At 35.5% G+C, this 24,687-nt stretch overlaps 2 protein-coding genes across 4 annotated transcripts in view; one reads left to right on the forward strand and one right to left on the reverse strand.

The window, feature by feature from the left end:
* Positions 1-1,280: 1,280 nt before the first annotated feature.
* Positions 1,281-24,687, reverse strand: part of gabbr1a (gamma-aminobutyric acid (GABA) B receptor, 1a) — an 83,939-nt gene continuing 60,532 nt past the window's right edge. For 2 of the 3 annotated variants that reach the window (XM_067364811.1, XM_067364810.1), the window contains 3 exons: positions 21,251-21,379; positions 17,798-17,941; positions 11,888-14,751 (listed from right to left, as the gene is read on the reverse strand). In XM_067364811.1, coding sequence (XP_067220912.1) covers positions 14,491-14,751; positions 17,798-17,941; positions 21,251-21,379 — 534 coding nt within the window. In that variant the 3' untranslated portion in view covers positions 11,888-14,490. Of the gene's footprint in view, positions 1,381-11,887; positions 14,752-17,797; positions 17,942-21,250; positions 21,380-24,687 lie in introns of those variants that run through there. The other variant, XR_010892136.1, reaches the window with a different exon arrangement.
* Positions 5,500-7,805, forward strand: tnfb (tumor necrosis factor b (TNF superfamily, member 2)). Its single transcript, XM_067365287.1, has 4 exons — positions 5,500-5,771; positions 5,879-5,939; positions 6,249-6,308; positions 6,849-7,805. The coding sequence occupies exons 1-4, from the start codon at positions 5,595-5,597 to the stop codon at positions 7,277-7,279; spliced, it is 729 nt and encodes a 242-aa protein (XP_067221388.1). The 5' UTR covers positions 5,500-5,594; the 3' UTR covers positions 7,280-7,805.

Here is a 24,687-nt window from a genome sequence, read left to right on the forward strand (position 1 = left end):
TCTTTGGAAGACAAGTGAAGATCTTTTTTATGAAATCTGAGAGCTTTCTGTCCCTCCGTTGACTGCCTTTGCAACTATCATTTTCAAAAGTTCATACAGTTCATCAAAGTGGTAGTTGCATAGACTGTCAATGGAGAAACACTTTTTTTTTTTTTTTGATTTTATCAAAAAGAACTTAATTTGTGTTCCAAAGATAAACTAAAGTCATATGAGTTTGAAACGACATGAGGGTGAATAATTAATGACAGAATTTCCATTTGGGGGTAAACTATCCCTTTAAATAGTACAAATGTTATGCAACAAACAACAAAAGGTAGTTTAAAAGGTAACATTAAAAAATATTAAATAAGTTTTTTGGCTTGTAAATACTCTTTTTTCCCCATTTAATACATTTCTAGCATTTAAGAATGTGACTATTTTGGACAAATTTCACAAACTGTGAAAAGGGTTTTGAACTAGATATTTGAAAACATGCAAAACCACTTAAAATATACATTAACGTAATTGGACTTTTGACTCAAAAACCTCATAGTTACAGAGAGTTGTACTCATAACACACATAGACAAATCCACTCTGAAAATTTCCTCCCATGCGTTTCTATCAAATTTATGTGTCACATGGCAACAAAAAATAAGGTGCCAGGTGATAATGATGGTGACATGGAGAGTTACAGGTTAGAAACTTCTGCTACTCTGTGCATCATGCTCTGAAAAGAGAATTGGTGCTTTTTTCTTCTTCGTGGTAGAGGTGTTAACCCATATACAGAGTGGAGCTGTGAAACTAACCATGTTCTACGTCACATATCCCTTCCCCCGTGGAGCATTATGGGGAAAAGAGAAAAGAGAAAATGGAGAGGGGTCATAAATGTGGAAAACATGGAGGGAATCCTTACAGAATCACCAACCAGACATACCACTGCATAACCACATTAAAATGACCTAAAATAATGGGGTTTTCCCACACTTCCCCCTCTCAAAGATCTGCCCTTTGATGTTACATCACAGATACTCTTTCAACGTGGTGCTCTCTAAAGGTTTCTACACAGAGCACCTGTTATGGTCACAGATTTGCACTGCATGAATGCACCTCTATGATGACATTGAAAATTTTAAAGCAAATCCTGGACTCTCAACACAGCTTGAAAACATGAAACATAATCTCACATAATCATGGAGTAATAAAAAATTACTTCTTGTCAACTTAAGAATTTGAAGATTTGTGAAGCTTAATTAAAAAAATAATAATAATTTCAACAATTTTAGTGCTAATATGATAAGAAGGTTTTACAGTAAAGTTTATTGAACAAATAGCTCACCCAAAGGTTAAAAAAGTGTAAAATTTTACTCACCCATCTGTCTTCTGTTGGAAGTTACCTATACCTAGAATACAAGTGAATAGCGACTGATGCTGTCCAGCTCCAAAAATGACAAAAACATCACAATATATATATATATATATAAATACTCCAAGACTACTAAAGCCGTCTTTTAGCTTTGTGTGAGAAACAGATAGAAATATAAGTTGTTATTTACTGATAATCTCTTTGCCACAGCTTTCAAATCTCATTCCCAGTTGCAGATGTCACATGCCATTGGTTCTCGTAACTGATTCGCCCTTCACAGGGAGTTTGAATGATAGGTGACCTGACCAATCATAACGCCAAATTCGCCATTTTGTCCAACAAACAAACCAGACAGGAGGGTTAGTAGAAGTCGATGGACTTGAAAATTGGTGTGTATTGATGTCTTTCCGCAGTTCTGATGTTCATTCATTTTCGCTGTTGAAATGACATACCTTCTGATGTTCATTAATGTTTATTTCATGCAAAAACTAGGAAAAGACGATCGGTTTATGTGACGCTTGAACTGAGGCACTTCAGCAATCTGTCATGACATATTATTTGAATTTCTTAAATAAAATGACAAAATTTGAAAGCTAAGACTTTTTCATACCAAAATTAACCTCTCTGTCTTGTCTGTCCGAGCGTTGTCAGTGTCCACTTTGCTCCACAATGTATTTTCCACTACGTGAGAACATGAAGTGTGGCGTGAGAGCGCCATGGCTTGTCGGACATAGCAACAGTAACTAAGGGGGCGGGTCTTTGCTAAGGGTCATTTGTGGCAATTCAGTTTTAAAATACAAAAGTGTGACTTGAGACATAGAGGGCAAGGTATTCGGTAAATAAGGATTGTGTCTCTCCAGAAGACTTGAATTTAACTGCTCGATTCATACGGAGTACTTTTCTGGTGTCGTTACGAACTTTTAGATGCTTCAAAAATTAGGTGAAATTAACCTTCAATGGAAGGACAGAAAACTCGCAGGTTTTATTAAATATATCTGTAGCACTTTATTTCACATCCCTGTTCCCCATGTATATACAATGTACTTATTACGGTAATAACTAGGTAATAACCCTGAACCTACCACTAAACCTAAACTTAACCAACGTTACCTTATGTAACCCAGTATTTTCTTAGGAAAGTACGCTGTAAGTACACATACTATAAAATAAAGTGCAAACCAAAATATTTTCCTTTGCATAAATAATGACAAAATAATGACACATTTCTATCTTTTCTTCAAAATACCTGAATATAGCACACAAATTGTATGGACTAAATTATGGTGCTTTTCAGTATTTTTCAAGCTCAACAGTGTTCATCCCAAACAGTGTGAAGATTCATCTGTCATCTCCTTTTATAGTCAATTAAAGACATAAAGAACGTCAAATATGTTTATAAAGACATGAGTCAATGATGACAGATAAGCATTATTGAGTAATCAATTCCTTTACAGGCAAAGTTGCTTTACTCCTATATATATATATATATATATATATATATATATATATATATATATATATATATATATATATATATATATATAGTGCTCATTTCTCCACTCCCTGATGTCATTTACATAACACTTTGTTTATATCAGAAACTCCAGAAGGGTTGTTTGTTGCCGGTATCACTGAACATGGATGAGAAATATAATGTTAAAGGTCATTTACATTTATGCAGGGACAACTTTTCAGTGCCTACATATAGACCCAAAGCACCGTACGAAAATGTCACGTCGCCCCACGGCTACAGAAAAGGACCTGATAAATATCACTTCATGTTGACACGCAATGTATCATTACAGCAGAAACCACAAACAAGACCTGAAATCCACAACGAAGTTGAGGAGGCCATAATGAGCAAACAGTTTCCAATGCATTTCCTTAATTAGGCAACAACCGAATGAGGAATTACTACATGGTACAGTACGTGAGCCACATGGTGCAATCATGGAAGCAATCCTCCCATGTCGTTCATGTATCTGCATGCTATTTACGTAGTACGCAGCAATAATTTCATAAGACTGAAGCAGCTTGAATGGGATGACTCATTTTAAACAAATAAACTAGATACTGTGAGTAAGAGAGGAATGAGTTAACACGCTTTCTTTGGCGTTTCACTCAAGCTTTTGCGGAAGGGGAAAGCATGATGGAGCGATGTGGGGCTGTGGCAATTCATTTCCTTTCTCAGTGATTAGAGAAAAGGAAATGCAATTGGCCTATAATAGCATTGTTGCTCATTTAAGATAGCAAGGCAGCACATTAACCACATTAAAACCTTTACTCTTTACGTTGCAGGCATGCAAAATAATAAATTAGAACCACTGATCCACATATACATATATATATATACATTTTTGGTCTAGAGGTCATATTTTCAACTCTCATTTCAAAATATTACATTACACTGACTAAATTGTCAACATGATCAAAACTTTGCTGAAAAACCTGTTGACAATCTACATGCTTTCTGTAACCTGATTGATTCATATTTTAGAAGTAGCCTACCTAATTAGATACAAATGGCTTTGGGGAAATGTTTATTTGTACATCTATCGGTCATCACTGTATTATACGACACGTTATGATGAACGGTGTGCTGTTTGAACGGAACTGTACCGGACAGCTAGTTGTCGCTTGTTTTCATGTTTGTCACGGTAACTTGCAGAGTCGTACATAAGAGTTTTTAGATCCAGTCATTTCTTTTCGACCGGATCTGCTAACGTCCGTTTTGCGATGTGCCCGTGACTCCTCTTTTCCACTCAGCTCCACAACTTCCACTCAGGTAGGCTAAAAAAAGTATCTTTCGGTTACGGGTGAGCTCGCGCCGCAAATTTCGTGTCAAATGCGAGCATTTTCTGTATGAGGGAGGTCGCCATCTTTGATTTTTACTCATTTAGGCTAGCACGAGAAGAGAAATTTACTCGACATTGGATTGATATTGAATTCGTTCACATTTGCGACTCGAATAATGTATGGAAGTTTATTGTGAGCAAGCTGGTTTGAGAGTCATAAAATATTGTTGTCAATACCAAACTTTTAACATAGCCTTAAAGTGGAAACTATGGTAGGTCTGCAACATAAAAAATGTGGATACATAGGCTAGGCTACTGAAGTAAAAATCCAAAATTTATCAGGATTTTTACTTCAGCTGACTGTGAGGTTGTTTTTAGCAATTTCAAATTTAATCAGCGTGTTCCCCTTTTCATTTCTTTTTTTTTTTTCTTGTGGGGAATGCTGTGGCACGTTACGAAATAAAAGAATTAAAGTAATCTCACACTATTTTTCATGGGGTTTTTAAGAGACCACAAACAAAAGATTAGATCTCAGAGTCTGCAAATATTGCGAAATGGCTCATGTGTATTAGGACTGTGTCTTGCATTAGAAAGCTTTTATGACTGCTACATGAACAAATAAAAGAAAGAAGTTACACCAATAAACTTTCACTTCACTAACAAAAACCTGTATGGTAGCTTTTGATACAGAAAGTGAACGAGAGTGAAAAGGAGAGAGAAAACAAAAACAAGACTGTAAAGGCCAGAAGAATTTCAGGACATGGAATCTCCCAATAGGAAGTAAGTCAGCTGTGTATTGTTGGACTGGCTGTTATTACATCACCAAATGGAAACTGAAAGTGCCAGTGGCATATTAACATTAACCACATGGAGCTGGTTTATCGGGTTTTATTGCGAGGTCAGAGAAAGGATTTTGAAATTCCTTATTACTAATATAATCCTGTACTATTAATGGCATATTAAATGCTTAACTATCTTTAAAAAGCCATTAATGAGCAGATCAGTAATTTACAATATAAAAAACATAAATCACAATCTCAAATGTTGTTTCTAATTTAAAAGTTAACTAATGGTCTGTTAAGCATAATATAAATGCAATATAAGTTGAATGAAACTTATAAACAAACAATGAACAAAAGCATTATTTTAATGTAAGTGTAATCGTTTCTGAAAGCGTAAAGAGGATGTAATATGTATTGCTACTGAGCATGCAGAGTGTGAGGGTGTGTGTGTGCTGCGTTTGTAGGCGAGTGTGTATAAGTGTGTGGGTGGAAAGTTGTGTTCGAGAGCTGAGGGTGTTCTTTCCCCTTTCAAACCAACCTGTTCCTCAGCCTGCTTGACATCACTGGAGTTTCCCCCATCGGCAGTGTTTATAAACTGCACTGACCAGCAGATTTCATTTTACAAACTCACACAATAAGGAACAGATCTCAGAGAACTAACAGCAGCTAACAGCATGGTGAAATACGAAACAACATTAGATCTGGAAGCCGGCGTAGGGGGAGTTTATCAGACAACGGTGGCACCTGTACCAGAGAAGTCCTCCAAAAGCTGGATATGGAAGACAGTCGTTGTAATCGCTTTTCTCGGCCTGTGCGCCACAGCAGCGGTTTTCTTCGCCTGGCATATGACGGTAAGATTGAAACTTCAGTGTGAGACGAGACATTATTCAAGTGCATTACACTGTGACCTTATTTCAAATGAGTCATTAATAAGCAACATTTGCCATTTCTTTCACAGAAACCAATCCAAGGAGATTCAATTCCATTCTTTTCAGAGAAACAAATCAGCACACCATCAGGTAAACAACATTCCTAGCACTTTTCAAAGCTAAATCTGTCTTGATCAACAACTATTTTACGAGGTGTATGAATTCGTATGATGTGATTTGTATGGAAACGAACGATTTTTAAAACCTGTCAGAGGGGCGAAAGCAGATACGAATTAAATCGTACAAATTAGCAATCTGTTCGCCAAAATGTCAAAATAGTAATTGCCATGAAATGTTCTTTTTACATCAGTTTTTTGCTTTTCTAGTTATTTTACACTTTAATTAGCTTCTGTTGTTAGATTCAGACTGTGAAACTGACCCCAATCCTCTTTTCTACAGAGCACGGAAAAACGCTAATGCAGATCGCTGAGAAAACAAAGGCAGCCATTCATTTACATGGTGAGTCTCAAACTGTCTTTGACTTTCTCTGTGCACCGGTCTCATACACGTCATAGGTTATCTCATTTCAAGGGACTGAATTGAGTATTCTTAGTCAAGATCATCTTTATCAGATACTCAAAAATCTGAGATTTCTAAAAGGCATTTGTTGGCGTAGAGCTGCTAAATGGCCTTTTGGTTGCAACAAGACTGAATGCTTAATCAAACATTAGCTAATGTGGATTTCCTAGTCTGGTGGAAATGTATCTAAATACAGTAAAATAGAGCTTCCTCACACATATTTACTTTGCCAAGAGGTGGGGATACTCCAATAAAATGTGTGATTACTACATTGCATGCTCTACTGAAGATAAAGACCGTGATCATTAACCCAAACACCCAAAAAACCTGAAACAGGCTCACTTCAACACTAGTTTATGATCTAAGATTTTAAGATAATATATTAAAGATTTCTCACAGGAAAGAATTTGAATGTTGTTTTCACCATTTTGATACATTCTAAGTGCCACCTTCTCACACATTTATCTTCTCCATACCCAGGTCAGCATAAAGGCAGCACACAGGAATCACTGAAATGGGTCACCGGCGTGGATCAGTCATTTGAACAGGGCGGTCTTAAGCTGAAGGAGAACGAGATTCACATTCCTGCCGAAGGCCTTTACTTTGTGTACAGCCAGGTGTCCTATGCCATACAGTGCAATATGGACGAAAGCGACGACGGTGCGGCTCAGAACTTCCTCAGCCACAGCATCTGGCGTTATACGGAGGCAGTGGGAAAGCCGATGCCTCTGCAGAGCTCTGCTCACTCCGTCTGCCAATCACACGAGGACGAGAAGACCACCTACAGCACCGTCTACCTCGGTGCGGTCTTTCAGCTAATGGAGGGTGATAGGTTGTCAACCAAAACCAACCGTGTGGCAAGCATCGAGGAAGATTATGCCAAAACATTCTTTGGTGTGTTTGCGTTGTGATTTATTAGCCAAATGAGTCGAGTGGCACTGGTACGAAGACAAGTGTTTTATGTTAAAACTCACAAAGTATGTTCTCAGGGCATTTGCTTTATTTGTTGTTTGACTAATGATGAAAGTCCTTATTGCATCATGAAAATTATGTTTGGGTTCTAAAACACATTAGATGCAGTGAGAGCCATGCACTGAATACCATGTACTCAGTCATGAGCACTATTGCAAGGGCACTACACCTCGTATACTTATTTTAAGCTAATGTGATGTTTATTATCTTGCATATTTCGTTGTAGAAACAGCAAGGATGTTCAAAATATTTTTTTCTATTTGTGGATTATAGAATTATTTATAACTTTTGAGTGTATTTAAATTATTTTATTGTGTTATTTATATTTATATATTTATTAATGATTTAATGTGCTATCATATGGAAAATGAATGTGTTGAAATTGCTTGTTGAAACTCATCTGTGATTCTGACATTTTAATGGTGAATAAACAAGAAGTATTACTGCAATACACTTGATTTTTCTCATTCCACTCAAAAGCAGAAGCAGCTTGTGACAGGTCATATGAACACAATGGGGAATTTTTGTATTCCAGTACGTGACTCGTGGTTCTTTATCCTCCTGAAGTCTGACTTCCTTTTATTTGTCAAAAATGAGGTCACTGCTTCTTTCTCTCATGAATGTTTGCTGCTTTTTCACAGGTGTGATTAGAAAAAAGCCCAGAGCATTGAATTAACTGAGTTGCATCACTCTCCGGTTACTCTCGTGAAGGGTGGAGATCTCACACTTTAGTGCAACAATGTAACTGTGAATTCCAGGGAGTTCTTTGATCTGAAAGGAAGTGTACTGAACAGACTCTGATATGTGTCTAAAAACTACTATTTAAAATCCAAAATGAAATAGCTTAGTTGCTTATATATATATATATATATACATACAGGATACGATTTGTAGGGGGGGACGGGGGGGATTTCCCACCTTCTGGTCTATGTATCCCTACCTCTGCTGAATTATTTTTATCTCCCCCCCCCCCAACAACTTTTTGACATGACCTGCAAAGTACCACAATAGATAAATAACTAGGCTTACCTCAGTGGGAAACAACTGACCTAAAAACAACTGACAACTGCCCAAAGTCATGAAATTACCAAACATGTGATTAAAGCTGCCTCAAAACTGTTGTTTTAATGCTATTGTTATCCAATTTGTTGGCATTTAAATGTCTTAAAAATGCACATATGTACACCAGGGAAATCAACATTTTCTCGGGGGAGCATGCCTCCGTACCCCCCTAGCAAACAACATTTTCTGACCTCGGTAATTATGAAACCCTGCGTACGGCCCGGCTTATATTCTATCTAACGAAATAGGAGGTAAACGTGTATTTCTACAAATCTGCGCACTTTTGGACTAAAAGATTGTATGCGTATGCACTGTGATTTAAAATAAATGGGACCCACCGTAATTGAATGTAGAGGGTTGTGTCTCATTATATTAATAACTACCGATTGATTTTGCTTTCCTAGTTTGGAAAGTTTTTCACAGTACTTCCGTCTACAACACGCATGACCTTTCAACGTAATGTGTGGCGCATCACAGAGCAGTGCAAGATGAGCATTTGTGGTTAAAAAGTATATAATTTTTAGAAAATGGCTGATCGTTTCACTAGATAAGACCCTTATTCCTTGTCTGGGATCATGTAGAGCCCTTTGAAGCTACACTGAAACTGTAATTTGGGGGAGTGTGGGGAGACAGGATCAGGAAAGGTACTTAAGCCGGGACTGGAACTCAGGTCGCCCAAAGTGCAACCGCGCTACATGTTGGAACGCTGCCAACAAGGCTATTTGCCTAATTTAGTACACATACTTTTAAAGACCTTCATGATCTTTTGTTTTGACTTCCTATGTGGGGTTCAAGCCTAGGGTTTCACACGTCTTGCATTCTTCTTATGATTGTTGCTTCATCAAGAACAATCCTGGCTGCACTCTCAGTGCAAAATAATGAGTTTATTGAATGTTGACATCCAGAAAGTTTGCATATTTAGAGAAACTTTCTAAAGCTTAACATACATAGTTTTTGTCAGTTGAAAAATTACAAGAGAATTACATTATTTTTAGACACTTGGAAGTATTAAAAAACTCCTTGTGGTACAGTGTACACACCTGACTACTAAACAGTACATTTAAGGAAATCCATAACTGCTGCAACAGCAGGGCCTTTAGAGTAATAAATGCCTCCGAATAATAACAACCATTCCATGTACGTCAGCGGTGACTCCACACAGATGTTTACAAAGAACCCCTCCCATCCGTTCAAAAGGCACTGTTTCAGGAATTACAGATTGTACCTTTACCGTGTGTCAAGTGTTACAGTATATAGTCACACACCCTGAGCTACATTACTAGAATGCTGATATACTAGAGGAAATGATGTGTTGTACTATGCTTAGCTGTCCAGTCTGTGAATCATTGCTTGTTATATGTTAGTTTATACATGAGTACTTTTCATACAAGAATGAAACATGCAGCAATGCACAACTCTGTCCGAAATTAAAATCCCCGAATATTGTATTACTGTGTAAACAAGTATTACATGATTGTCTTACTATAGGAAATAAAGATTAATGTAATATTGCAATAAATCCAAATATACATAGAGATTGTCCACAAGTAAACATTTTTAAACATTGACTCAACTTGTAATAAATAAAAAAAATAAAAAAATAAAAAATACAAGAGGAGAGTCAATAAAATTTTATAGATCTAAGTATGGTTATAGTTTTGATGATTTCTGCCACTATGACAGTGTTTATGAAGTGATAAATAATTGGGAAAGCTTTCAAGCATAACATTTACGTTTAAATGTCACAGAATGGTCATAAATATAATCTTAAAATTGTACAAAAAGTGGTTGCATCCCTTACAATGCATATAAACAATTGTGAAAAGCACTCATTTGTCTAATGATACTTGTAAGAGGCACAAAATCATTTTTAAACAATAAGTGAAAAATAAAACATCAATAAAAAAATTAATGAATTAAGAAATATTTAAACAATGACTTAACTTGAGAAAATAAATAAATAAATAAATAAATATTGCACAGACCAAGTAATGGTCTTGAATTTAGAAAAATAATTTTTTTTTTGTTACCCCCACAGACCAATAATCTGTACGGAAGAGGATTAGGGCCAAGCAATAATAAAAAAATAAAACCATCTCGAGATTAAAGTTGTTAAATTTCGAGAAAAAAATCGTTAAATTTCAAGAAAAAGGTCGAGATAAAATGTTGAGAATAAAGTCATTAAATTATGAAAAAAAAATCGTTACATTTTGAGAAAAAAGTCGAAATAAAATGTTGAGAATAAACTTGTTAAATTATGAGAAAAAACTCGTTAAATTTCAAGAAAAAAGTCAAGATAAAATGTTGAGAATAAAGTCGAAATAAAATGTTGAGAATAAACTTATTAAATGATGACTTTATTCTCAACATTTTATCTAGACTTAGACTTAGAGAGTTTTTTCCTCATAATTTAATGAATTTGTTCTCGTAATTTAACGAGTTTATTCTCAACATTTTATCTCGACATTTTTCTCGAAATTTAACGACATTTTCCTCGTAATTTAATGACTTTATTCTCAACATTTAACAACTTTAATCTTGAGATGGTTTTAATTTTTTATTATTGCTTGGCCCTAATCCTCTTCCGTAAATCTGGACAGAGTGCTCAAAGAGATAAAAAACAAAACAAATCATCTTATAATGTTGTGTGTTGGAGATGTGTGATAAATCTGGCCCGAAAGTGCAAAAGCTACTGAAGCTGTTCATAGGCCTGTGCTTATTTTTCACTCAAACTGTGACATAACACAAATCACAAACATCATGGATGACCTGGCAAACAAAGAAGCCATTAGAGACGATTTTTTCGGGAGTATTTGTGACTGTACGCTAATATGATGGACAACAAAATGATGCTCATCTTTATACAGTGCAGGCCAAAACATACTTTCTTTCTTTTCCATTTCATTCCACTCCACTTCTACAACTACAGTTGTAAAAAATGGGAGCAGGAGGGGTTGAGACAAGGACAGAAAAGCCATTAAAGCACCCTGGCACACAGCCTTAGGGATTAGTACGGTGGCCGAGAGAGCTCAACGCGCTGCAAATGAGAAAACATCTTCATCAGTTTGACAACACACGCGCTGCAAACTCCACAACACTTACAAAAAGAAAAACGCGCTGCAAATAAAGAAAACATCTTCATCAGTTTGACAACACATGCGCTGCAAACTCCACAACACTTACAAATAGTGAAACGCGCTGCAAATAAAGAAAACATCTTCATCAGTTTGACAACACATGCGCTGCAAACTCCACAACACTTACAAATGGTGAAACGCGCTGCAAATAAAGAAAACATCTTCATCAGTTTGACAACACACGCGCTGCAAACTCCACATGTTTTCTTTATTTGCAGCGCGTTTCACTATTTGTAAGTGTTGTGGAGTTTGCAGCGCGTGTGTTGTCAAACTGATGAAGATGTTTTCTTTATTTGCAGCGCGTTGAGCTCTCTCGGCCACCGTACATTAGAGGAGAGAAAGCAGAGGAAGAAAATAGAGTATCGACCAGACTCGGGTCATACCTTTAGGAGTGAGTAAATCACAGGTGCGGCTAAAACCTTGTCTCATTTCCTTTGTGAGCTGGATGAGTGAGAGCAATTCATCTGATACTGTCTGTTGATGCAATGCAAGGTCTGTCTCATTAAAGTGACAGTCTCTTCAAATGCTAAGTGAAGCACGGAGACACGCTCTTCTTCCTCCGCTGTCACTCAACACAATAATTCAAAGAAATGTTTGACCGGTTCTGGCTCCAGCACCCACACAATCCTTCCTAAACACCCCTGTCCTAGTGCTTAAAAGACGCCTTTATCCAAAGGGATTTACGGCAGTCCAATTGCAAAAATAGTCAGTTCCCCTTGAAGAACTCCGGTTTGAGTGCTATGGTCAAGGGCAAAATAATGACAGAGCACAAACGAGATTTAAGTAACTCTCGGCTCGCCTACCAGAACCTCTAGCATTCAGACAGCAGTTTGGCCTTTATGTTAGCATTGTTAGCTCTTCAAAGAATATTACAGGTTCAGAAAAAGTTAAGCTCAATTGACAATATTCATTACCACAAAAATTGCCATTTGTCTCCTTTTTTCTATAAAAAAAGCAAATATCTGGGTTACGTTGAGGCATTTACAATGGAAGTGAATAGGCAAATCTTTATATGTTTGAAGTCGCGATGAAATGGAAGTAGCGACAGATGGTTTCTTCTGTATTTTGATGCACATTAGAGCAGTGTATCCCAACCCTGCTCCTGGAGGCACACCAACAGTGCACATTTTTGATGTCTTCCTTATCTGACCCATACATTTTTAGGTCTTGCAGTCTCTACAAATGAGCTAATAAGTTGAATCAGGTGTATCTGATTAGGAAGAGTTGGAAAATGTGTAGTGTTGGTGTGCCTCCAGGAACAGGGTTGGGAAACACTGCATTAGAGTGTAATGGATTCTCGAAAAGGAAATATATATAGGGCGTGGACTTAGTTGTATGCATCGGTTGCGATTTGGACTTTGAGATGTGGGATGGATCAATTGCACATTGAAAGTGGAGGCAGAGTTCGCAGGGGTTGAGTTTACACTGACAAAATGACTAAAATCATGCATACGCCACCAGAGAGAAGTCTGCAATTTCACCGGAAGGTCTAGTTATGACATTTTGATTAAGTATTATGAGGTCAAAATGGTTTTTTAACAATGAGACATGTACATGCCATAATTATTCATTATAAGATCTATAATATGCATTTAGAAAATAAATAGGATGAATTTCCCGTGACCCAACAGGAAAAGCAGAGAATGGATGAATGGAAAGGGTGACTTAAATATGATTTTAGAGTGATAAAATTGCTAACTAACCTTTTTCTGTAATCTTTAATCAAAAAACCACAAATCTGAAAAGTTACTTCCGGTCTGGAATGGCATTCCTTCTCTGATAACGTCAGATTGACGGCTTGGGTTGAAAACACGTAAAACCTCTCCTCTGAAACCGTTCGTCTGCTATGAGCGAGATATGGAGAGGAGGAGCGCTAAAGTAAAACTCTGCCCTCTATTCAATATTTCGTTTCACTTGGAAATACGCCACAACACTGGAGAAAAGTCGTTTGCAACTTCCGGTTCACTTTAAACCGCTTTACAGCTCAAATAATACACCGAATAATTGCTTTTTTATATAAAAGCTTCACATTTCAGAACAAAATGGTCCAAAAATTGTTCCAATTTACTTCCACTGCATGTGACTAAACTGGACAAGCCAATATAAAACATTTTTATACTAATTAACATAAAACAACACATGCTGTCACTGGAGCTTAACTTGTACTGAATTCAGAATATTTCTTTAAAGAAGGTTTGATTAATGGGCAAGAAAAGTTATTTTCTGACATCATTGGTTTTTGGTGGCTAAAAGCAAAGCACTTGTTGACTGTGCAACAGAAATTAGTTTTCGTACACACTATCATTCAAATGTTTAGGGTCACTAAGATTTTTTTGTTGAAAGAAGTGAATACATTTATTCAACAAGTTTGCATTAAATTGATCAGAAAATGACAGTAAAGGTATATACAGTATGTTACAAAATATTTTTATTTCAAATAAATGCTGTTCTATTCAACAGACCCTAAAAAAATATCTCAGATCATGTGACACTGAAGACTGGAGTAATGATGCTGAAAATTCAGCTTTGCATCACAGGAATAAATTACATTTTAAAACATATTAAAATAGAAAAGAGTTATTTTAAATTGTAATAATATTTCACAATATTTATGTTTTTACTGTATTTTTGATCAAATAAATGCAGCATTGACGAGCATAAAAGGCTTCTTTTAAAAACAAATAATCTTATCAACCCCAAACTTTTGAATGATAGTGCAGTCGGATCAGAGTGTGAATTCATATAAATACAGTGAAAATGTTTTAAATAATATGTGTATTTTATAGCTGAGATAGGGAGTTATCAAAAGTAAACAAAGAAGTCAGGTTCAGGAATGTCAGAAATCTAAAAGCAGAGATAAAAAAACCCATCAACTTCAAAATAAAGTACATAAATTACCAGTTTCTAGATACAACTTTACATTGCCTTCTTGAGATTGCACCGTCCCAGACTCATTTGTACAGCAGGGGCAGACGGCTGTTGTGGCAGTTGTTCCGACTCAGTTTGCCCTCGCCCTGGTAGAGGTTGGAAGAATTGGAGAAGGATTGAGGCAGGGATTGTTTGTCCGTTGCGGGGGAGTAGCTGGGGGGTTCCACGTGAGAGGACGGGACGCTGTGGTTCTGGTTCTGATTCTGGACGGATGTGCGCCTGCGAGAACGCAAGGCCTGACGTTCTGCAAGTTGATTCCGCAGCTCTGTCACTCTTTCTTCCTTCTGTACAAAAAAATAAATAAATAAATTACCAATCAAATTAAAAACATATCTTGACTTTATATATATATATGCTACTAGGCTGTTGAATGCTCAAATCTGATTGGTTGATCAACGTTCTAAGGTGTGGATTTATTTTCAGGGAAATGCACGGCTAAAGTAGTTCTAGCAGGTCTTGTCCACATTACAGTTCCATATTACTTCAACAAATAATTCCATTTATCTCAATAGCTCCTTACAGCCTACAACCGCAAAAGAAACAAAACCCACAATGACACCGGCCAAGCAAATAAATAAAGTAAACAATAGGATGAAACGTCAAATTAGTGTCATGGTTTATGGCACAAAATACATTTTATTGTGTCCTGAAATCGCATACTCTCTCTCACATTCTCTCTCGCTCTCTTTCAAACTTAACAGTTACACACATACTGTATAGTATAGGCACACACTCGCAGCGCTGCTCTGAGGAATTAATCAGTAAAATGACTCACCAGTGAGGTAATAACTGTGCGATTCATGAGGTAGATCAACTTTAGTTTCGTTTCTCTATTAGTAGAGACAGTGCTGCCTTGAGAGAGGCACACACACTCAGGTAGGCTAATTCATATATGCTCATTCTCTCTCTCTACTGCATTAATAACTGTATCAAAGGTATTATTCTGCTATCAAGTTCTAAAAATTTGTTTGAAAATGACATTTTGGAATTAGCAACGGAGGCTTGGGATGAGATGCGTAAGAAATTAGTCCCACACACAAGACTGTTTTAAGGAAATAGTGTCTTGAGGTGTGAAAACTGTAGCATAAGCCGGAATAACTGACAGGGGCTGTTGAATTCTTAGAAAATAATGCATGAGCAATGTCATGGCCGCATTACCACCGGGTTTGCATTATTTTCTAAGAATTCAATGGCCTGTGGTCAATTATTCCTTGCATAAATACAGTCAAACCAAAATTAATTCATTTCTTGTTGAATCACTTGTTGAATCATTTAATTCATTATTACACTTCATTCACTATTGTTTAAAAAATGGTGATAAAATATGACAAGATCTCATAGTTAAACTGTGTCAGAAAACATTAATCTTAAATTATGTCAGACAACACTTTAAAGGTGCCATAGAATTAAAAATTGAATTTTCCTCGGCATAGTTGAATAACAAGAGTTCAGTACATGGAAATGACATACAGTGAGACTCAAACTCCATTGCTTCCTCCTTCTTATATAAATCTCATTTGTTTAAAAGACCTCCGAAGAACTGGCGAATCTCAACATAACGCCGACTGTTACGTAACAGTCGGGATCATTAATATGTATGACCCCAATATTTGCATATGCCAGCTCATGTTCAAGGCATTAGACAAGCCAGTATTAACGTCTGGATGTGCACAGCTGAATCATCAGACTAGGTAAGCAAGCAAGGAAAACAGCGAAAAATGGCAGATGGAGCAATAATAACTGACATGATCCATGATATCATGATATTTTTAGTGATATTTGTGAATTGTCTTTCTAAATGTTTCGTTATCATGTTGCTAATGTACTGTTAAATGTGGTTACCATCGTTTCTTACTGTATTCACGGAGACAAGAGCCGTCGCTATTTTCATTTTTAAACACTTGCAGTCTGTATAATTCATAAACACACCTTCATTCTTTATAAATCTCTCCAACAATGTGTCATGTTAGCTTTAGCCCGTTAGCTGCAACCTGAATCGGTGCATAGTTAATGATGCCCCAAAATAGGCAGTTAAAAAAATGAATAAAAAAAAATCTATGGGGTATTTTAGCTGAAACTTCCCAGACACATTCAGGGGACACCTTAGACTTATATTACAGCTTGTAAAAAAAAAAAACGTTCGATGACACCTTTAAGCAAAACATGGTCAGGTCAAAGTGTGTAATTTTTGGTCCCAATTTTTTTTTCAATTTTACTGGTAGTCCACTGTATGAAGAATTTTTTGGGTAGAATGTGTCACAAAATTATTTTGCCATCCTCACTTACATAAATGAACTACAGTGTCCTGCACCCACTAGTAAAAATATATCAAAAATCTCTGAATAATTTTCTTTTTACTTGGAGAATGGTGACCAGAAAGAACCAAATTTTATTTGGCATCGTCACTCACCTTTGTTTCATAATAATCATATTTTATCAGGAAAGATTCCATTTTATTGTGGGTTAGATGTAATATAAATTGCTTTGGTGACATTTATGATGACAAAGGCCTGAAATCATTTCATGCTCTTTTTGATATACCACAAACTTTTTCATGTATCTTCGCATTAGGTCTGCCTGCCAAGCCACTTTCCATAACAACTGTCTGGTCTAAGGACATCAGTGGTGACATGTAAACTTTATTTACTAATCAAATTTGAGAATCAATCACATTATCTTAAAAAAACCCAAATCATCAGATAATCCATTGGAAACTACTGCATAGACTCTAACTGTCTCCATTAAACCATTTCCATATGCATCTGTCACCTTCTCCGAACTGTAATTTGTGTCCGCAGAGAGTTCTAGGTACATATTTTCTGAGAATGTTCTGCACTTGTTTCTTTCTGGTCTCATGACTTATCATTCCTGTTACATAAAGATATGGTTTTGACTTTTCTTACTAAGTAGTTTGACATGTTGTATCCTTTTTATTTAAATGATTATTCAATAAAAACAACTGTTCACAAAAAAAAAAAAAAATGTCTGAATAATTTTTGGTTTGACTGTATGTGTTTTTGTACCACAGAAGAAAGAAAGTCGCACAGTTTGAAACCATGTGAGGCTAAGTAATTTTACAATTTTGGGTGAACTATTCTTTTAACTATTCTTTCCTTTGTATATTAACTTACATATAAAGCATATTCTGGCCTTACGGAACGGACAACAGTCATGTGCTCAGAAGGGCAAAGACAAGGACGTGCATGATATCATTTCAATAATTCATCCTACCCTACGGATTTCTGGTGTGTTCATTTTTTAAGTCGCAAGCTGTGCGCACATGAGGAGAAGAGGAAGTGACGGATGTAGAGAGAGAAAAGGAGTACGTGCCTCTTGAATGATCTTCTGGAGTTCCCTGTTCTCACGCTCAAGCTGTCGTGACTTCTCCTCATCGTTGTTGTTGGTAGATGAGCCGGTTTTCAGCGTGTCCTGCTGCTCCGACTGCCACTCGCCACGAGTGATCAAACGCCGTATCTGCAGAAATGACCATAATAATCTATGAGGCACCGCAGGAAAACATCACAGAATTTATGAAATATCATTAAAATCAATAGTTCATATGGGTGATACTGTGCAGGAGAGAACGGGTAATAAGTAAGGGATAATTTACAGCCAGCCAGTCAAAACATAAATCACCCTGAAGGGTGTACTTAGAGATAAAGATCGGTTTTCTGTACATTAGTACAACATTACCAACATAATAAATAAATAAGTGGACATGAAATACTGATTTGAGTAGAAACTTATGTGAGAAGAAATAGACCAAAAAGCAGGATTATTGGGCCGTGTATCTTTTGGTCATTCGTTTTTTTTTAATTTAATATTGAAATCGGAAAATTAACTAATAATAAACACAACTAGCCTACGTAATAGCCAACACCTTTGACACACTGCCTGATTCATTATTGCTGACCACCTATCAATTTAAGTCATCATACACAGATGTCAATTTTTTTTTAGGCAATACACTGCGATTTGGATAATGGAGGAACTTGAAATAATATGACAGATATGAAAAGAAATGACACTGTATCGTAGTTTATGTTCAAAGCACATCTATTATAGTTCTATTATAATTTTTATTCATACAAAAGATGGATATCATAATGCCGTTATCTCACAGAATGTGACATTGTACATCCGATGTGACTGAATTTAATGAAATATGAATCTGACATAACGATGAACTTATAAACTTTTACCTTTTATATAGAATTTATTTCCTAATCTTATTAAAAATGTATGCTATATATAATGTTAAATTCTTAAATTTTGTCAAATAAATTGAATAATATGACACTAGGCTGTTAGCATTTAAAGGTTCTCTAAGCGATCCTGGGTGAAGTAACTTCCTGTTGGCGTTTGAGGTGTTGTCAAACAAAACAGAAGCTAGCTAGACCCTCCTCCCTCCTCCTCCCCTCCGTGCTTCCTGAAACAGACATGAACGCGCATTTAAAATCATTCTTGTTGGTTATTGGCTGGAGCATGTTTATTATGATTCGTGGTCCAGGCTGCACCAGTTTGTTTTTGTTGCCGTTTTTGGAGCTTGTGGCGACTACAGAGACCGCGTTTTTTTTACAGTGTGTTCAGGGGACAGGCAGCTAGCGGATAGTGAGGAGATGTTTGCTGTATGTGACAAAAAATGTTTTGGCCTAAAAACACGTGACATCGCTTAGAGCTCCTTTAAATCAGTATCAACCAACTGCATGAAATTGCTTTCAGATGTAGCTACTTACAGTAAATAAATTTACACCGCAATTATAACTGTATAATATAATGAGATAAATATTTTAAACAACATTTTAATGCAGAAATATGAATGAAATGATACTTAAATTATGAAAGTAATAACGCCACTAGGAGGCGGTAAGTCATTGTGTTAAAGAAGGAGTCATTTATTCATTCGTCATTTCATTCAAAGGAATAAAATCAAGTGGCTGTTTATATTAATTGGTCACTGAATTATCATCTGACATCTATGGGTTGTTAAGACTCTTATTCATACAGGAATGAAACAACTCTGTTGCCTTAGTTAGTCACACAACGGTTCTGTGACTTTATTTGCTTTGGAAGTTTAGTTGGCGAGAAAATAACCATTCTGTCTGCCATCAGTTAGCCGGCCAATACTTAATATTAATTATATAATCTCAGCGTATTGCCTAAAACAAAAGTTATGACTTCTGTGTATGATGACTTAAATTGATACTGGTTTAGGCTTGTCGTGTGGCCACACAGATTTTAATAGGTGGTCAGCAATAATAAATCAGGCAGTGTGTCAAAGGTGTTGGCTATTAGGTAGGCTTAGTTGTGAGTGCAGGTGCGAAGTAATTTATTATATCTGAGTATGATAATAATATTTCTGAGATAAACACGGTTGTCGAATCTACGGACACACAGAAGAAAGCCTTGTCTAGGCTCTGCCTCATTAAGCCATTCGTTAGTCTGGCTGTTTGATGAGAAAAAGATTAAATGTAGTTGCAATAAACACGTTAAATCCATCGCAGCGAAGGACTATTATTCTGCTGCGCTGAACTGCGGAAGAGCTGATGACGGCACCGTTTAATGTTTGGTTGACCAATCAGCGGAAAGGGCGTTTCATTCCCGTCCACATGTTGAGATCAAATATTCAAGTTATTTATAATTTTCTACCCCTGAATGAAAAACAAAAAAATCAAGACAAATTCTTGTTTTTCGTTTTGTTTGAAAAAATGAAAAACGAAAAAGGTGCCTTTTTTAATTTTCCGATTTCAATATTAAATCAAAAAACAAATGACCTAAAAATACACGGACCATTATTATTGACAAAACTAAAACTATATGTGAAAAAACAAAAAAATTTGTAATAATTGAAATGAAGCTGAAATAAAATAAAATATAAATATTACATGACAAACTAAACAAAATGTGGAATGTTTCTTAGCAACTAACTGAAATAGGTTGAAGCACTAAAATTACTTACTAAATAAAAACTAAAATGGAAATAAAGCTAAAACTGAAATAAAATCAAATTAAACAAAAAAATTACTAACTGTAAATAAAGAAAAATTAAACTGAAATAAAGCAAAAAATTAACTACAAATGAATTGAACCTAAACTGTAAAATTTAAAATAAAAATAATAATAAAAAATGACAAAAATCGCATTTTAAAATTAATTACTGAAAATAAAAACTAAAACTGAAATAAAATGATTTAAACCTAAATAATAATATTTTAAAACAAATGAAAATAAACACTGGGGGAAAAAAATAAATAAAATAAAAATAAAATTATATATATATATATATATATATATATATATATATATATATATATATATATATATATATATATATATATATATATACACACACACACATACATACACACACACAATTCTAAATTTTAATAAAAACATTAATTTAATTAAAACAGAAAAATGAAACACTAAAAAAAATTATAAAATAAACATTTTTAAAAAATTACACCGTTAAACGGGCATTATATAAATGTATTTGACTGCATAATGCCATGAATGACCAGTAATAATCAAACATTCCCGAGCACTGTGTAAAAATAATGCATGATAAAGAGAGCATTCTCCAAGATGTTTTGTAAAAACACCATTTCGTATCGAAAACGAAACGCAGATTAACCTAATACATTTATGCAGTGACAAAAAACGAAACCGTGTTAAGGGAAAGAACCGAAATTAGACAAAACGAGAAATCCGTGTCCACCATAAAGACGAAGCAGCATGAATGTGGAAGTGATATAAAGCAGGGGATTGTTGAAGTGCATGGACCTTGGGCACAAAGAGCACCACGAGGGTGATGTAGACTGAGAAAATGATGGCCAGAGAGGCGAACGCAAATGAAGCGTCCTGCTGAGAGGAGAGGATCATGGTCACTGGAGCAGTAATCATGCACAGCACCTGGAGAAAGACAGAAAGAGAGAATAACGTTAATCATGTTTTCAAAATATAACTGATTCGGTTTTAAATCAGATCTTTAGGACACACTTTCTCTATTTTTGCAAGTAATTAGATTAAAATTAAATAATAAAAAAATTAATAATAAAAAATTTAAACCACCTACTGTTTTTAAAATCTTTTTTTTCCTGCTGTTCAGACTACAAAAAACTAAATGTCAAAAAAAAAAAAAAAAAAACCCTGCTGTCTAAATAAGACCTGTGTACCAAACTATCACGGCCACTAGAGGGCATAATTAACTAAGAAAAAGTTCATGTGTGCCATGAATGAGAACTGAGAAACTGAGATTGAGATAGTGAAGAGGAGAAATAAAAGAAAACGAGAGAAAAAGAAAAAAGAGAGTGAGAACCGTTGATGAAAAAGAGAGAGGTCACTTTGTCAAAACACTTGCAGCAGAGAGATGAAGATCTTGTACGATCATTGGAGATGTCAAATCTGGTGAACAGTGTAGAAAAATAGCTGGTATTTACTTTCAACAGCCTAGAATGACTACGGACAGATAACTGGGAGCAATGAACCGACTGTCTGGAGTCAAAACAACGTCCAGAGCACCATCCGCTCTGACCTCAACAGCACTGGAGCGATATGAGCTGCAGTATTCTGTGCTATTCTACCTACCGTTTAGTCACACAACATCCATCACTAGCTCAACTAAAATCTATGTTTTTCTGCAGATTTGTACTTTCCCTGGTGAAATTTCCTGACTCGTTTCTGAATCTTGCATCACTGTAGTGTAAAAACAGTAAATCCTTTGCTTTTGAACAACAACCCCTGAGGAGCATCAAAGGAAGCATGTTATTACTGACACACAGCAGAAACGTGGTGCAGTTCTGGGACTCAATCTGATCTTATGTAAAATAGCTGTAGGACTGACGTGAAGCATTACCAGTGAAGTGTTACTTGTTTCCTCATTAAGATGTTTTAGTCTGGGTTTGAGCAAATGGGTGCAATTATGCAAATCATCCTGCGAAGCACTTGGAGTCATTGCCGGAATCAAACTGTTTTCAAGCAGTTGAGCAATTCAGAGTGACAGTAATCAACACTTCATTCAAAACATGTGCTAAAAAAGGCTCGAACACAAGGTGACATGTTGATGTTGATAAAAATAAATATACTTAAAGTAAGCATCATGTTGATAACTATTATTTTGTTTTCACAGTGAGCCTTTATTTTTAGCTTATAGATCATTTTAATACACCCATATGAATATTTATTCTATTTATACTTTTCAACCTATCAAAATAGACTAACAAAATTAATCATCAGCTATAAAGTAAGAATAAAAGACAAAATGTATCTTGAATTAAACTCTAAGTACAAAATATTATTATTGATGTCGAACTGCTGCTTGTTGACAATAGTGCAAAATTCGCTGAATTTTCAGCATCATTACTCCAGTCTTCAGTGTCACATGATCCTTCAGAAATCATTCTGATATACTTATTTGGAGCTAAAGAAACATTTATTATTATTATTATTATTATTATTAGGGATGCACCGATACCATTTTTTAAGGACCAAGTACGAGTACCGACTTTTTTTCAAGTACTCGCTGATACAGATATCTATACATTTATTAATTTCTCTCTCTTTTTTTTTTTGGTAATGTTTCAGTTTTCCAAGCACAACACAGCGAGACTTCTTTATTATTACTCACTGTCTAATTTTTATGATCTTGTCACAAACTTAAAGAACAAAAATTTTCAGTGTCCAATAACCTTCAAAGGGCATAATTACCAATATATATATATATATATAATATATATATATATATATATATAATTATTGTTATATAAAAATAAATTACAAACAATACAACAAATACTATAGAGATAAAAATTAAACCTACTGTATCTGAAAAACAAGTTTATTTATTTACCATGTATACATTTATTTAACATATTTTGTTGTTTTATTAACATTAATGACAAATATAGGCTACTGTCCCTTTAAGACTGAATCCATGGATACTGACACATATCCTATTTTCACCCAAATGTTTACGTCCACTTAAGCCATAACCGACTGTACTTACGTGAGATACTCCACATGATGGACATTTTGACAACTATGTGTGAATTTGACCATTCAGGCGCAAGAAGAACTGATCGCGCTCTGTCTGAGAGAACTGGGATCGCGCGCAAGAAAGAGAGAGAGCGCTTGTTCTGTCATTCAGCGCGATTTGCGTGCAGTTCGCAATGTTTCGGTTGTCATCAGTAATTCTGAAGTATTTTCACACCTCTGAGGCTGACATTGTTTCTGCTGCTGCCGCCGGTGTCTCTGTGCATAGATGATTCTGTCAGTCACGTCACATGAGGTATCGGTCTTTGGTATCGGGGGTATTTTTTACGAGTACGAGTACATGAGCTTAGTATCAGTATCGGTGCATCCCTAATTATTATCAATGTTGAAAATAGTTGTGCTGTGTCAAATGCTTTTGGAAACTATTTTGAGGACTTTTTGTTGAATAAAAAGTTTAAAAGATCAGAATTTGTTTGAAATACAAATCTTTTGTGACACTGTGTCTCACTTTTAAGTTTAATCAATTTAATGCATGCTTGCTGAATAAAAATATTAATTTCTGACCCCAAACTTTTGAATGATAGTGCACTAATTAGACTGATTAATCGCATGATGTGGCGATTAATTAGTCTAATTAGTGGCAAATTAATCGCACATCAAATTTGGCTGAGAAATTACCCCAAAAGATCATTTAAAGTCATTATTTGTTAAATGAGAAAAGCATCAAATAGACATTACAAAAAAGAAGCTTTTTAATTTAACATGGAATTTATCACACATTTACACACTTCAATGGCCATGAGGGTGAGTAAATGATTAAAGAATTTTCATTTTTGGGTGAACTATAGGCCAAAAATGACCTTTAATGAGTTGTTTTATTAATATGGAAATATAATGCCATTTTTTAAAATGAAATAACACTCTAAATAAGAAACTAAAACTGCCAGTAGGTGGCGAAAAATGTCTAAATGAGTAAATATTAGGGTCCTATCACACACCAGACGCAATGCGGTGGTAGGCATTGTTGGCGTGTTACTATTTTGAAGCAACTGCATTTTTTTCCATAACTAATTAATTTAATTAAATTAAGTTAAATTGAAAGCCCTGGTATATATAATAGCCATCAGTGCACATTTTATTCAGTGATTTGATTAACTGGACCCGTGCTGTACAGCGCTATTGTGTTCCTTCATTTTTGTCTTCTAGCAGGTAAAGAGGCATATTTCATA

The sequence above is a fragment of the Chanodichthys erythropterus genome, chromosome 17, assembly GCF_024489055.1.
Source record: "Chanodichthys erythropterus isolate Z2021 chromosome 17, ASM2448905v1, whole genome shotgun sequence".
Classification (NCBI taxonomy): domain Eukaryota; kingdom Metazoa; phylum Chordata; class Actinopteri; order Cypriniformes; family Xenocyprididae; genus Chanodichthys; species Chanodichthys erythropterus.